The following is a 15,927-nucleotide window of genomic DNA, read 5'->3' as shown; positions in this document are numbered from 1 at the left end:
TGTTGACTGTGTGATTCTGTTTGGGGAGGTGCAGCAAGGGCTGAGAACTGAGCAGTGAGACTGCAGGGGGCATGTTCCATACACCAACACTGTTTCATTAAGCTACAGCTTTGGTGCATGTGGAATTGTCTTTATTGCTGCACTTTTGCCCAAGTAAATTAAATAAGACCTCCCTCAACAACTTTTTGACTAGCTTCCTGATGTTAGTGTATTGAAGTGTGTTTGGGAACGTTGACACGTGTTTATACTTAAGCCGAGCCCCAAAACAACTTTTAGCTTAATAAAGCAGTTTTGGTGTATAGATAATGCTCCTGCAGTCTCACTACTTAATTCTCTGCCATTAAGGAGTTAAATCACTTTTGTTTCTGCACTAATTTAAACACTGACTTTTCTCTGAAAATGCCGTGTGTACGTTAAAATGCATGCAGGGACAGACAATAAGCTGTAGTTGTGCTGGTGACTATAGTGTCCCTTTAAAAATATCTTATTGGAAAAAGAAATTGGGTTGTGGAAAGGGATATGGTAACATAGGTGGTGTGAGGACGTGGGATTGGTGGTTCTCTCTATGGTTTTGTAAAGGAGATTATGTGTGGGTTCAAAGTAGATCAGTTGTGTTCATATATACATATGTCTTCGGTTTAGCTTTGAAATATTTCTAATACTTGACGAATCCACGCAGCTTCTGTAATTGACTATGATGACAAGGAATTTTAAGGGACATGAAAAAAGTAAAAGACTCAGGACCAGATTTACATAGGATTCATGGTTTCTGCAGTGCCTCCTAGACTCTATACACAAGCTTATCAAACTCTCCATTAATCTCCCAATACAGCACTGCTGAATCTTAAACAATGAAAGCTTTAAAGAACCCAGAGGCTGAAATAAACACTGCTAAGTAACATACAGAACACAGCAAAATTTTATTTTGTATTAAGAAATACTACAAAATGTTAGAAAAGGTCCCACTTGCTGTTACCCTCTGTCTTCCTCTGGTCTCCACTGTACTCTTCTCAAAATATTGACACAAAACTAAGATTTATAGATATATAATTTATACAAAATACAATGTTTCCCCTCCCCATACAGACAAGTATATCACAGGATTGACACACAGACAAGTAAGGCCATTATGTGGGCGCCGCCAGGCGTCCTAAAACAACATCACAATATCCAATATATTAACAATTAGTCATGTTACCCCAAAAAGTACAAGCATCGAGAAGTGGAGTCCTGCACTCTGTGCTAGGAGGAAGAGGGCAAGGTACATGAAGAGCTGGATAGCTGCTAGGGGCACTTTAAGGCAGTGGACTCCAGAGATGTTAAATAATATTTTAAGTTCCGATTTAGCATTAGTGGTGGATTTTGGCAGCAGAAGACGGTGGATGCCGTAGCTGGACCACGGTGGCACTATACAGAAGCTTGGGGGCCAGGATCAAGTCTGTACAGGATGGCTGCCATCTTGCACACACATTATCTATAATCTGCAGTTTCTACAAATGTGGAACAAGGTGCGGCTTAATGTGTGCTTAAAAGACACCGACATATAAATATATACACACACACAATCTGAGTTTCATTTTAGCCACATTTAGTGGGCTATATACACCATTACATTTGTTAGACGCACAGTCAGAGCCTATGTGGCAGTTTAAGAATGTATGTGCGTGCATATATATATATATATATATATGTATATATATATAATTAGCTTTATTTGCAATCTCTGCATTAGAAGACCTGCACAGATCTCTCTTTTCGAGACAGTTGCAGTTGACTCATCCAAATAATTTTAGACTTTTCCTTTTATACACAATACTTAAATAAACAGGTTTACAACAGCCCTTTTCAATGTTGGTTTGGATATGAGGAGTTCGGTCTTGATAACTAGTGCATCATTGGGGCTTCCCATCAGCCTGTTTTGTAAAATATAAAAAGGGAATCCCCCATGTATCCCATAACTACTGCTGTGAGAAGGCTTTGGTGCTGGTCGGGCTGGGCCCAGTCAGATTAAGAGTTTGGTGGAACCTGCACAAAGATGGGGTCGCTCCGTGCCAACTTTGCAGGTGGTTCCAGAGAATCCGAGCCCATAGGGTTGGATGAATCAGTGGCGTTGAGTGGCAGCTCGTGTGTTAGATCGTCATCACTCTCGTCATCTTCCTCTTCCTCCTCATCTGTTAAGAAGAAATCACATATACGTTATGGATTTGTTTTCCTCTATTTTTTATTTTGATCAAATGGGATTGGATAAAACATTAGCATAATATACACTGAACACAATTATAAACGCAACACTTTTTTTGCCCCCATTTTTCATGATCTGAACTCAAAGATCTAAGACATTTTCTATGGACACAAATCTGTGTTAGTGAGCACTTCTCCTTTGCCGAGATAATCCATCCACCTCACAGATGTGGCATATCAAGATGCTGATTAGACAGCATGATTATTGTACAGGTGTGCCTTAGGCTGACCACAATAAAAGACCACTCTAAAATGTGCAGTTTTATCACACAGCACAATGTCACAGATGTCGCAAGTTTTGATAGAGCGTGCAATTGGCAAGCTGACTGCAGGAATGTCCACCAAAGCTGTTGCCTGTGAATTGAAGGTCATTTCTCTACCACAAACCGTCTCCAAAGGCGTTTCAGAGAATTTGGCAGTACATCCAACCGGCCTCACAACCGCAGACCACGTGTAACCAAACCAGCCCAGGACCTCCACATCAAGCATCTTCATCTCGAAGATCGTCTGAGACCAGCCACCCGGACACCTGCTGCAACAATCAGTTTGCATAACTAAAGAATTTCTGCACAAACTGTCAGAAACCGTCTCAGGGAAGCTCATCTGCATGCTCGTCATCCTCATCGGGGTCTCGACCTGACTGCAGTTCGTCGTCGTAACCAACTTGAGTGGGCAAATGCTCACATTCGATGGCATCTGGCACTTTGGAGAGGTGTTCTCTTCACGGATGAATCCCGGTTTTCACTGTACAGGGCAGAAGGCAGACAGCGTGTATGGCGTCATATGGGTAAGCGGTTTGCTGATGTCAACGTTGTGAATCGAGTGGCCCATGGTGGCGGTGGTTATGGTATGGGCAGGCGTATGTTATGGACCACGAACACAGGTGCATTTTATTGATGGCATTTTGAATGCACCGAGATACTGTGATGAGATCCTGAGGCCCATTGTTGTGCCATTCATCCACGACCATCACCTCATGTTGCAGCATGATAATGCTCGGCCCTATGTTGCAAGGATCTGTACACAATTCCTGGAAGCTGAAAACACCCCAGTTCTTGCATGGCCAGCATACTCACCGTATATGTCACCCATTGAGCATGTTTGGCATGCTCTGGATCGGCGTATACAACAGCGTGTTCCAGGTCCTGCCAATATCCAGAAACTTCGCACAGCCATTGAAGAAGAGTGGACCAACATTCCACAGGCCACAATACACAACCTGATCAACTCTATGTGAAGGAGATGTGTTGCACAGCGTGAGGCAAATGGTGGTCACACCAGATACTGACTGGTTTTCGGATCCCTCCAATATAGTAAAACTGCACATTTTAGAGTGGACTTTTTTGTGGCTAGCCTAAGGCACACCTGTGCAATAATCATGCTGTCTAATCAGCATCTTGATGGGCCACACCTGTGAGGTGGATGGTTTATCTCGGCAAAGGAGAAGGGCTCACTAACACAGATTTAGAGAATTTGTGAACAATATTTGAGAGAAACGGGCCTTTTGTGTCCATAGAAAAAGTCTTAGATCTTTGAGTTCAGCTCGTGAAAAAAAGTGTTGCGTATAATTTTGTTCAGTCTAAATGTAGGGACTATTTATAATCATGGGCTACTCTTACTGTCTGCAATCCTACATGTTCGATAGCTTTCTCCGCCCTGTAACTTGAATAATGGCTACGGCTAGTCAGAGGGTTTAAGGGGGGGTTTAATACATGAGCTTACACTTTGACTGGACCGTAGGCCTTTAAGGTAAAGTAATTCCTTTTATTTATTTTTTTGCAATAGCTATAGAATGGAACACATTTTGGGGGGGGGGGAAACTAAAAGAAAATTACACGATTCAGGCACACTAAAAAACAGACTAATTGTACCTTTATCCGGGTCCATTTGATGCAAAGAAGTTCCAGTATTGGCAAACTGCAAAAATAAGAGATAAGTTCAGTTTTAGTGTTATGCCTGAAATGCACAATATATAGCTAACATCCACACTAAATTCACAATACTACGGTGACTTTATTTACATAAAGAAACAGTTACAATAGTACATTGGGGATATAAAACAACAAGTGTAGAAATACAAAGTCATGTGGACACAATTGTTTTAGATCAAACCAAGTGTTTGCTTAATTATCTGCCCTTTTCCAGATTTCAAAGTATAAGTGCATGCACGCCGAATAAATCACACTGACAACAGAATCAGTTAAATGAAAGCTTCGAGGAATGTTTACTTATAAAGGCAGAAATACTTCATATGCAAAATATGGGAGGACATGAAATGTACGTTTTAATTGGTATTGGTATTTGTTTAAGTGTTTTATCTTGATGGACTTCCAACAGGGTGTGAGGTCATGGAGCTCCGGATGGAGATGCCATCTTATTACATGAAATTCTTTAGTCGATGGGAGGGGGTGCTCTAGTGGCCATTTTGAGTAGTAAATAAAAGCACAGATGCACATAGGAAATAGACATTTTACTAACATTAATTTCTATCCATCACACAGACAATTACTTAGGCCACATTTATGTAAAAATTCCCAAATTGTGTTAACTCCTTTTTTAACAAATTTCCCACAGGAAAGCATTGGATTGGCTGAGATTTTAAAGGAGGCAGCTCAGGGGCAGAGCCAGCACAAGCCAAACACAGCCCTGGCCAATCAGCATCTCCTCATGTATTGAATCAATGTATCTCTATGAGGAAGGTTTAGTGTCAGTCACAATGTGCAGCACTGCTCCAGGAAGCACCTCTAGTAGCTATCGGAGGAGTGGCCAGTGGAGGTATCCCTAGGCTGTAATGTAAATACTGCATTTTCCCTGAAAAGACAGTGTTTACTGAAAAAGCCTGAAGGGAATGATTCTACTCACCAGAACAAATACAATAAGCTGTAGTTGTTCTGGTGACTATATTGTCCCTTTAAGTCTAACCTGTATTTCTAATGATTAAACTTGTTGGCTCACCAACACGGTGAGCACAAAGCACTTCTTACCTCTCCCATGACAGCGATGGGGGTCTCCCCACGGGCCTGTGCTACCCGGTGCTCTATCAAATAGTACATGTACTCATCATACAACAATCGAATTAAATGGAATGACCCAAAGCTGGCAGCACTCCTCAGGGTCAGATCCCGGATCACCATCGAACTGGCAGTGGAAGAAAACCAAAATGAGATTCAGAAAATAAACGTTATTTCCATCCACCAATTCATGAACAGAGCAATCCCTCTCAATAACCAATTAACATGGCTAGCTAGCCATAACCGGGCAAAGAGTACAGCTAGCTAGCCATAACCGGGCAAAGAGTACAGCTAGCTAGACATGGTTGTGGGCAGGTGACTGGGTGAGCAATGAATGGCTAGCTAGACATGGTTGTGGGCAGGTGACTGGGTGAGCAAGGAATGGCTAGCTAGACATGGTTGTGGGCAGGTGACTGGGTGAGCAATGAATGGCTAGCTAGATGTGATTGTGGGCAGGTGACTGGGTGGGCAATGAGTGGCTAGCTAGATGGGACTGTGGGCAGGTGACAGGGTGAGCAATGAATGGCTAGCTAGATGTGATTGTGGGCAGGTGACTGGGTGGGCAATGAGTGGCTAGCTAGATGTGATTGTGGGCAGGTGACTGGGTGAGCAATGAGTGGCTAGCTAGATGTGATTGTAGGCAGGTGACTGGGTGAGCAATGAGTGGCTAGCTAGATGCGATTGTGGGCAGGTGACTGGGTGAGCAATGAATGGCTAGCTAGATGTGATTGTGGGCAGGTGACTGGGTGAGCAATGAATGGCTAGCTAGATGTGATTGTGGGCAGGTGACTGGGTGAGCAATGAATGGCTAGCTAGATGCGATTGTGGGCAGGTGACTGGGTGGGCAATGAGTGGCTAGCTAGATGGGACTGTGGGCAGGTGACTGGGTGAGCAATGAATGGCTAGCTAGATGTGATTGTGGGCAGGTGACTGGGTGAGCAATGAGTGGCTAGCTAGATGGGACTGTGGGCAGGTGACTGGGTGAGCAATGAGTGGCTAGCTAGATGTGATTGTGGGCAGGTGACTGGGTGAGCAATGAGTGGCTAGCTAGATGTGATTGTGGGCAGGTGACTGGGTGAGCAATGAGTGGCTAGCTAGATGGGACTGTGGGCAGGTGACTGGGTGAGCAATGAATGGCTAACTAGATGTGATTGTGGGCAGGTGACTGGGTGAGCAATGAATGGCTAGCTAGATGTGATTGTGGGCAGGTGACTGGGTGAGCAATGAGTGGCTAGCTAGATGTGATTGTGGGCAGGTGACTGGGTGAGCAATGAGTGGCTAGCTAGATGTGACTGTGGGCAGGTGACTGGGTGAGCAATGAATGGCTAGCTAGATGCGATTGTGGGCAGGTGACTGGGTGAGCAATGAATGGCTAGCTAGATGTGACTGTGGGCAGGTGACTGGGTGAGCAATAAGTGGCTAGCTAGATGTGATTGTGGGAAGGTGACTGGGTGAGCAATAAGTGGCTAGCTTGATGTGATTGTGAGAGCAATGAGTGGCTAGGTAGATGTGATTGTGGGCAGGTGACTAGGTGAGAAACGAGCCATCTTTTGATAGAGAGGGCATGATGCTTGTTAGGCACAGATGAGGTGAGTGCATGATATGGGGTTTGTAGATGTGGCGATTACATGAATTGCTAGCTATTCTTTCACAGAGACAGCGTGTGGCAAGCTGGGCACAGTAAGTATTTAAAATATGTTTCTCAATGTTGGCCAGGGGAAAACATTGAAGCAGGAGGAAGACGCAGACGGGTGTGAAGGGCATACACCATCTGAAACACTTTTGGGTTATAGTGAGGTGAAAGCATTATAGTAACCAGAGTTTAATTTTGTTTCAGTCCTCACAAACAAACATTAAGTGTTAAGTATAGGGGATTTAAGCATTTAGTTTTGACCAATTTACGTAAAACCTTCAATCTCCAGCTCTTTGTTTACTGTCCTGGCTCTCGTTTCCCATTCAACTCTGCGGTCTATAACATCTGCCACTTATCTCTCAGGTTGGTCATCCCTCACCTGTAGAATGACCACTTTAGCAGAAAGAGTTTGGCAGCCTTAGAAAAGCCAGGGTTCCCCTGATATGGTTTGAGCACTTGTGAGACGACACTGTCAAGCCAAACCGCCCACTGCTCCAGGGAGCTCTGCTGCTGTAATGTCAGCTTGAAGTCCTGCTCCAGCCGCTGGACCACACGGTCCGCACAGCGACACACCCAGGAAGCCTGCTCCTGAAACGAAGAAAAGCGAGAGTGAGAGAACCTTGCCAAACAACGCTCACAGCAGGGAACGTGATGGTCAGGAGAACACAGATTGAAAGTAGTTGGGGGTTGACCAAAAAGCATCAACAATGGAATTAGGAGGTCAGGTAAGGGTGATTACTATGGAGTAGCAGGACTGATTCTAGGTTCAGATGCATTAAGCCATTTCCCAGAAACAGCCGGGTGCAAGAAGCAAGAAGCAGCTACAGTTTAAACCCTGTCCTTGTGCTACCCCTGATACGACTCACAGTTACAAACACTGGTGAGCATTCAAGCAGTCTGATTTTGGTGCCATCATGTTCTATGGGTAGACCATTACTGGCTTTAAGCAGGATTTACAATGGTGACTAGAGCAGGTAACAGGTCATAGCAGCATCTTTCCATCATAGCTGATGGTTTAATAGGAGAATGGCTATTACAGTATCTCAGCATTTCCACTGGAGAAGGTGGATGGAGAATGGAGTTAAATGCTGGTCTCCCCTGCGTGGAGAAGAGGTACATTCATTTATATTTGAAATAGGCTGCAGAGAAAACACCTCTTAGTTTCATGTGTATCACCTCTCACTTAACGGGATTCTATGGCGAAAAAAATAAAATAAATAAATAAATTATAAAAAGCTACGCATTAAAAATAATGCAAATAGAAAAAGTATAATAAAAAAGACAGTACAGTACGGTATAACTTGGATCTCTGGGAGGGGGGTGGGGAAGGCTGTGTAAATTCTACAGATTGCTCTACACAGCATCACCACTGCAATTATGGAAAGCTGTGATGCTGCATGGTGAGACACACATTTCTATTTACCTTATTTGAGATTTTAGTTTTGTTTTTTAATTTTTTTATTTTATTTTATAAAAGTGCAAAACGAAGAGGGATCAGCACTGATGTTCTCCCCAGTTGTTAATAATACAGGCAGTAGTGATACTTCCTGGTTGTTTGACTCAGTGGACCTAAACACTAGAGGCAGCCAACTGCCCAGAGTACCTGCCTGGCAAAGACTTGTTACATAGTGTGATTGGATAGCCACAGAAAGTCTGGGCTTGGGAAGAATGAGAGGGCTAGCAGTAGCTGCAGTTACATATTGCTTTGTTACCTGTACATTGGTGAAGTCTACACGGTTGAGGTCGCTGAGCATCTGGTTGATCTGTGCAGTATTCTGAAGCACAGCCCGGGCCGCCTGAGCCAGGTGATTCAGGGACGTATAGCGACGCAATGTCTGGGCAAAGGCACTTGCAGCACCAACCTGATAAACACGGACAGACAATCAGTAAGGGAAAGACAAAAGGGACTAGTGTATAGAGATTGTGATTACACCACTCAAGAGATTGTGGTTATCTTAATGGGATCGAATTTTGAAAAGGTTTTGTGATAGTGCTATTATTACATTGTGATGCCATGATGTATGCTAGATGTGCTGTATGGGATAACGCATCATATGGCGTCAGTAATTGGGCACTGAGGCAGCACCTGGAGCATTCTGTGTACCCCCGATCTTTCATTAGGTTTATCTCCCTCACCTTGACTCGCACCATCTCTTCAGGGATGTTCATCATTGCACTTGTTAACCAGCTCTCCAGGCTCTTGGCAAAGTTGCGGATGGCTTGTGTCAGGGCACCTGTGGAAACACATGGAAATAATGAAGACTATTAGTAGTATTCTAGGTATGAGGTCAGTCTGTAGAATTATGGTTCAGAGATAAAAGCGTGTGAGTGTCAGCAGAGGTAACAGCTGAGGGAAGGGTTGGTGCTAACAGAGGTCACACTTCAGAGGGGAGTAGAATGGTGGCCAGCATAGGTATGTACAGTGGCGGCCAACAGAGGTCACGGTTTAGAGGTGAGTACAGTGGTGGAAGCACAGGCCACAGTTTAAAGATGAGTAGAATGGTGGCAAGCAGAGGTCATAGGTCAGGGGCAAGTTAATGTGGTGGCTAACAAAGGTCATGGTTCAGAAGTGAGTAGAATGGTGGTCAGCGGAGGTCGTGGTTCAGGATTGTGCAGAGTGGTGGCCAGAAGAGGTCACATTCCATATGGTGTTAACAGTTTAACAGTAGTTTTCACAATACTCACTGGGGATAGGGCGTAACACGTCAGGTATAAGGGTTTCCACTAAACCCTGGTAAAGAAGGTGGTCACAGTCTCGGCTCCATTTCAATAAAGGCTCATATTTGGACAAAAGCACTAGACAATCCTTAGGTAAACGCTTCTCTGCTTCATCATCACTGTGTGGATAAAGACAAACAGAACTGAGAGACAGTTACCCTAGGGCTGCGTTAATGCCATTTTGTCACTGGACTGTATTGCCCAATCCATGCGGTTCCTGTGCTTCCTTATGTATGTAGTGCCGTCCCTGAGGCTAGTTACCCAGATATGAGCTGTATTATTCGTGTTACATAGTCTATGTTCCTATTCATATTCAGTATGGATTCTAATCTGCTAAGAAGGACAGATAGTAATTTGCTATTTTGTACCATGAGAAGTCTGGAATGTGGGGCTGTATCCAGAGGATCTAGATTTGTCTTTATATGACCAGATGTTTAGCTAAATATTCTGATGTCACTAAAGTCATAATTATTTAAAACAGGGCAGTCCAATAGGTAGATCACTAGATGTTGCAGAACTACAACTCCCATGATGCTTTGCCATTCTAAAGGCATGCAAAGCATCGTGGGAGTTGTAGTTCTAATACGTCTAGGGAATCTACCTATTGGGCAGCCCTGATTTAAAACAATGGACAAAGGACCACATCATCTATTTAAGAAAACTAGCTCAAAATAGATTCACTAATTAGTCCCGATTGTTAAAATGTCCAGTAAGTCTAGGATTAAAAATAATGTTTATTAGTTCTAAAACAGATACTGCTGGGGGTGAATTATGGTTTTAAAACTAACATTTTACAAAACGTGGCATGCTGAGATTAGAACTTTTATATAGCCGTCACAGAAACCATAACCGCTACAGAAAAGTATATATTTGTGGAACGTACATCCCGCAGGCTATGTAACTAGGAGCCTTTTGATACTTTTCATTTAAGTTCATTTGTTCCCCACACACGTTTTATTTTGGGGAAGTTCACAGAATGTCCCACTACTGCATCACCCCATATTCGTATACCTTTTCGCTAATCCAGGATCAGGTCCCTGTATTTGGAAGGCAAGCAGGCTGGGGGGCAGCGACTGAAATATGCAGCTGTCGCTCTGTGAGTGATGTCGCTCTGCTGCGGTATTTAAAGGGCTGCATGCAGCTCTCACGTTGTTGAGTGATGCACACAGCTAATATGTACTCTTAGTGGCCCCAGGTAACAGAGGGGGTCCTCAGGTATCGAAACATACCTGGGGTAATCTTGGTGCCAGCGAAATTTAACACCTGCTGGTAATTTACTGCATGATGGTCTATGCCGACACTGGGCATTAAAGGCATAGACCGTCATATGGTCTTTAAGGGGTTAAGTTACCCAAACAGCATTGTCGCTGTACTTTATTGTCCCTGTGCTGTTACTTCCACAATGTTGTGTTCCTCCCGCGGAGTTGTCTGTATGCGGCATTACTCACACTGTGCTGTCACTGTGCTGCGTCTCATTGAACCTCCAAAATGTTTTCCACAAAGTCTCTACCAGCGTAAACTGCAGATTTACCACCACATCCACAATAGCCTGAAACAACAGCAAGGTGTCAACGCGTTTCACAAATCACTTTACACTTCGAAAACAACTTGCAAATGGAACATATGACAGTACAACAACTTAAATGACCAAATTGGAGTCAGCTACACATAACATGTGGAATAAGGAATGTTTTCTGGAGTTTTTAGGCTGGTATGGTTCCCTTCACAGTTCTCCTGAAAGTGTTCCCCAGTGGAGAGGCAGTTACCTCACAATGTTCCCGATAGAGCAACTGGAAAGCCTTAACATTGCCCAGTGTGATGCCATCAGGAAGTGGTTTTCCCTGTAAATCTATGTCTCCAAACTCTGGCAAGGTCCGGGTGGCATCTGTGGAGATATTAGGCAGTAAAGATGTAACTCTTAGTATGAGGCTATGACCATCTACGATGAGGAACAAGAGCAGACCTGGCCAAACTTACCCAAAAACTGCTGGTACTGCTGCACCTGCGAGCTGATATCTGACAGGCCCGATGCTTGCTGCTGTGAGCCCCCGACACCATTACTCATTCCCTCCATTTTTTGCATGGTTTTTAACCTGTGGAGAGACATGGACTGTCAATAATGGAGCATAGGTTCTATGGAAGTCTAAAAAAAGGGGTTACACAGACAATGGAGTTCGGGGGGTTTGCTGGCTTCATTACCTCTGTTTCTGGGAGAATGGCTGCTGACGCATGGCAAGGTGTTGCTGGTCCTCCATGAGACGCAGGAGTGGGGAGCTGGCTTTGATACGCAGGCCGTAGTAGTGGTACTTGGAGTTGCCCCTATGAGAAAAGGCAGGTCACAAGTAATCTGTGTTAAGGGATCATAGAATCTTGCATCGTTTGTGAACACAATGTGTTCATTATCAGCACTATGTACTACTTACCACAGTTCATTAATGGTTATGAATTTTAATAATCTATATTCACACACACAATTAAATAGCACACTGGAATACCACTATCCACAATGCTGAGCAAATCCCATTAGCTGCGGGATGCCACCTGGTGGTGTAAAAGGGAAACTTATAATATTCCTTTTCTGTTAATGAAAGTTAGTCCTAATTTAATAGAAGAAAAAAAAAAAAAGATATAATTCTGTGATAGTCGAATGGAGTAAACTGGACATGTATCTATGCAGGCTCTGAGTGCACTATCAACACATTAGTCACTCGGCAGCAAATAATGAATTTAGAAACTGGATAGTATAATAAGCCCTAAAATGTAATGAAATGGAGCGTACCTGGTGCCCAGCCTACGAGTCCTCAGTCCCATGAAGACAGACCGTATCAGCTTTCCGAAAGAGGCAGCATTGACAGGCTCCAGCTTCTGCTCCTGGCAGTGAAGCAGGTAATGGCAATACAGGGTGCTGCGTGGGAGGCTCACCCCTTCTGCTGTCTCGTAATTGTCCAGCAACCACTGCACCTGACAAAATGGGGGCGTACTGTCACATGGCAGAGCAGGAGGATGGAAGCTACCATAGAAGTGTAAACAGGCTGACTATGTTGGGGTTAACACTGCTGTTACATTAGGAAAGCAGGACATGGTTGGAAAAAGTGACCATTCTTTGGTTTGGGAGACAAACCCCGATCTCACGAGGAGGAGAAAGTTGGATCAGAAACAAAATGTGTAAGAGAAGGATCTGGTGAGGAGCAGACAATGCCCGGCAACATGGAGGAGCTGTCTGGGAGAGCAGGTTAAGGACCTAATCTAACCTAATTCAATGAGCCGTTCTCCACCAAGATAACAAAATTCCATAATCTCCAAAGATCTCCACGGTAACACAAGGAAAACACGGGGACCAATCACTGGGATACACAGAAGGGCAGATCCCACAGCCAATGTAAGCAAGAAAAGAAGTGACGTGAGAAGAAAAACACAGACGCACAATAGAAAGGGGTGTCTCACCGTGGCAGGGGAGGCACGTGTGGTGTGAGAGTAGGACTGAGTAGAACTGCCCATTATGAATCCACCTTGGATGACATAGGTCCCAGCTCCTGTCCCTCCGCTGCCTCCTGCTCCCCCTGAAGCAGCAGTCGGAGTGGAATTGGCGAGGATCTGACCTCCAGACACATACATGGGCACAGAGGGGCTGCTGGCTACGGCAGGGGATGAGGTGGGTGAGCTGACCTGGCCTGTGGCACTCTGAGATTCGTAGTACGTGGATCCTGTGGCCTGGCTGTAAAGTGGCGTCTCTGTGTAGGAGTATGATCCAGAGCGTCTGCAGAGGGGAAAAAAAGTTACCATTTTGAACATAACATATAAGGTACAGAATTTTTTTTTTTTTAGCATTAGCGAATTTTAAACTGCAGGTTTCCATGCAATAATGTTTAATGTTAGAAGAAAATTGTCTTTTTTTTTTATTATTTAAACATAACATTATATGGATTACAGCTTGTGTGTGTGTGTGTGTAATAATTTGGAGAATATAAATACCGTACAAGTAAACACCTCTTAAACTTTCACAGGGTTTGTCACTAAAGTGTGAATTGTTGTTTATTAAAAGTGAATTCCAAATTTTAAGGCAAAAAATATACAAACTGAAAACATAGTTGACTAGACGGGTTATTCCAATAAATATTCTTTGGCCTAAAATGTGAAACTTAAGTGCATCTAAAGCACTCTATTACATATGTAATTGTTTACAGCAAGAATGAAAAACAATTCGGACAGTTTTCCTTTACCTTGGTGTTGACCTGGTTTTGGGTGACTTGCCAAACAATTCAGTAACACAATAAGATTAAAATATATACTATTCAGTCAATCAGGACTAAACAAGAGTTCCCAACTGCCCACCCCTCTGTGCTGCTCAGGCAAATGAGCAAGCATTAGCATGAGCAGCATGGACTGCGGTAATTAGAGTGTCAGCTGACCACATTCAGGCGAACACAGCGCCCACTGCAGGTATAAACTGGTATGGCTAGAAGGAAGTGCGTAATCTCTGCCTAAGCCGTACTTACAGTGGGGGCGGGGCTGTAGGAAGCCAGGGACCCTCATTAAGTGTTGAACTGTTTAAAAATGGTCTAACACTGGATGGAGGGACAGGGCCAGGGGCTCCAAGCACTATAACCAATTTAATTAGCTGTAGTCAAAGACTGACCAATGTAGTCTTTTTAATTGGAAAAATACAGACTTTTCAGGAGTCATAGATCTCCCCGTGTAGTACATATATAAGGCATGTGGTAGATACAGCATACGCCAGGGGTGCCCAAAAGGTAGATCCCCAGATGTTTTAAAACTACAGCTTCCATGATGCATTATCATTCTAAAGCGTTCTAAGTACATGCAAAGCATCATGGGAGTTTTAGTTCTAAACATTTTAGGCACCCCTGCCATATTCAATTTATTTGTAATGCAACTGGCATTTTTGGTCTATGTGTAACTTAATTTTAAGATGTCATTTATTTATAGTGCAGTTTGCATTTTTTGGTTTGTGTTTTGTACCACTTTCTCCCTGTTCAGCCCTGCTTGAAATTTGTATATTAATTTTAAGGTGGCGTAGAAGAATGACTTAGATATGGGATTAATTAGTAAATCATTATTTCAGTTGGGCAAAATGTCATTTTCAAAAGACAGAGATTAAAAAAGTGTAGCAAAATGATTAAGTCCTGTCTCGCCACAAAGTCATTTTCATTTCTTGTAACATCCCCAAAAGGTCAGCTTTTTACATGAATGGTTTGAAAGGACAATCTGTGAGTGACAGATAGCTTTAAGAAGAGATTAGGAGAGAATCAATTCTGCTATTAAAACAAACACATTCAAATGCTAACCAAATGGGAGAATTACCTAAAATAAACTGCACACTAGCCACTAGATAACAGCTATGCCAAGCTGGATACCTAATCAATACGTTTAGGACTTTTTTTTTTTTTTTTAATTGATTTAAAAGTTTGTACTTTTTTTTTTGAAAGAGACACCAAATATGGCTAATGTGAAAGGCATGAGGGAAATCGGGGGGACAGATGTTCCTTTATAAAAATACTCTAAGCTCAATAACAACTTTAGATTACTAAAGCTGATTTGGTGTATAGATCTTGCCCCTGCCAATTAGAAGTTAATTTACTTTTGTTTCTGTTTATGCAGCCCTAGCCACACCTCCCCTGCCTGTTACTCACACAGCCCGCATGAACAAAATGGTTTCATTTTAAATCAGCACATTATGTTTACTTTAGAAGATTGTAGCTCCTGCTCTGTAAATTGAACTGTAAACACACACATGGGGCTCCTCCTACAGGCTCAAGTGTAACAGCAGGAGATAAGAAATTCTAAATCAAACAGAAAGGAAGTTTACACATTGTATCTCTCTTTACAGAAAGTGTGTAGGGAGGCTGCGTGAGTTTCAGTCATTGGAGGTGTGGCTAGGGCTGCATAAACAAAGGGATCTAACTCACAAATGACCATTAAGTAAACAGTGAGACTGCAGAGGCATGGTCTATACAGCTCTAAAAGATGGACAGCAGCCATGGAAAACAATGGAATCAGAAGAAATATTCATTTAGCTCCATTTAAAAAACTTTTTTTCACTTCATAGATTTTATGTACTGTAGCAACACAAAATGACACCGATATACACACTGTTCTTACATGGTGCTTGCAGTGTAGCTGGTATCTCCTCCTTCCACGTATTGCACCTGGCTGGGATACACATGTTGCACAGGGACCTGCTGGAGCTGCTGGACCTGGGAACAGGACACAACACATGAGCCTATTGATCAGCAGAGAGAACACATCATGCCCAGTGATCCATACACAGCCCACCTAAATGGCTATGTCTCACAGCCTATTACC

General features: G+C 43.3%; 1 protein-coding gene across 9 annotated transcripts in view; it reads right to left on the bottom strand.

Annotated features, from left to right (window-relative positions):
* Positions 1-901: 901 nt before the first annotated feature.
* Positions 902-15,927, bottom strand: part of RFX1 (regulatory factor X1) — a 31,274-nt gene continuing 16,248 nt past the window's right edge. For 6 of the 9 annotated variants that reach the window (XM_063449614.1, XM_063449613.1, XM_063449617.1 and 3 more), the window contains 14 exons: positions 15,724-15,818; positions 13,048-13,360; positions 12,383-12,564; positions 11,803-11,922; positions 11,581-11,696; positions 11,370-11,488; positions 11,052-11,152; positions 9,571-9,722; positions 9,022-9,119; positions 8,598-8,747; positions 7,265-7,473; positions 5,226-5,379; positions 4,113-4,158; positions 902-2,171 (listed from right to left, as the gene is read on the bottom strand). In XM_063449614.1, coding sequence (XP_063305684.1) covers positions 2,008-2,171; positions 4,113-4,158; positions 5,226-5,379; positions 7,265-7,473; positions 8,598-8,747; positions 9,022-9,119; positions 9,571-9,722; positions 11,052-11,152; positions 11,370-11,488; positions 11,581-11,696; positions 11,803-11,922; positions 12,383-12,564; positions 13,048-13,360; positions 15,724-15,818 — 2,019 coding nt within the window. In that variant the 3' untranslated portion in view covers positions 902-2,007. The remainder of the gene's footprint in view (positions 2,172-4,112; positions 4,159-5,225; positions 5,380-7,264; positions 7,474-8,597; positions 8,748-9,021; positions 9,120-9,570; positions 9,723-11,051; positions 11,153-11,369; positions 11,489-11,580; positions 11,697-11,802; positions 11,923-12,382; positions 12,565-13,047; positions 13,361-15,723; positions 15,819-15,927) is intronic. The other 3 variants (XM_063449615.1, XM_063449619.1, XM_063449620.1) reach the window with 3 other exon arrangements.

Source organism: Pelobates fuscus, chromosome 3, assembly GCF_036172605.1.
Source record: "Pelobates fuscus isolate aPelFus1 chromosome 3, aPelFus1.pri, whole genome shotgun sequence".
Lineage (NCBI taxonomy): Eukaryota > Metazoa > Chordata > Amphibia > Anura > Pelobatidae > Pelobates > Pelobates fuscus.
This window is presented reverse-complemented; position numbering and strand designations above follow the sequence as displayed.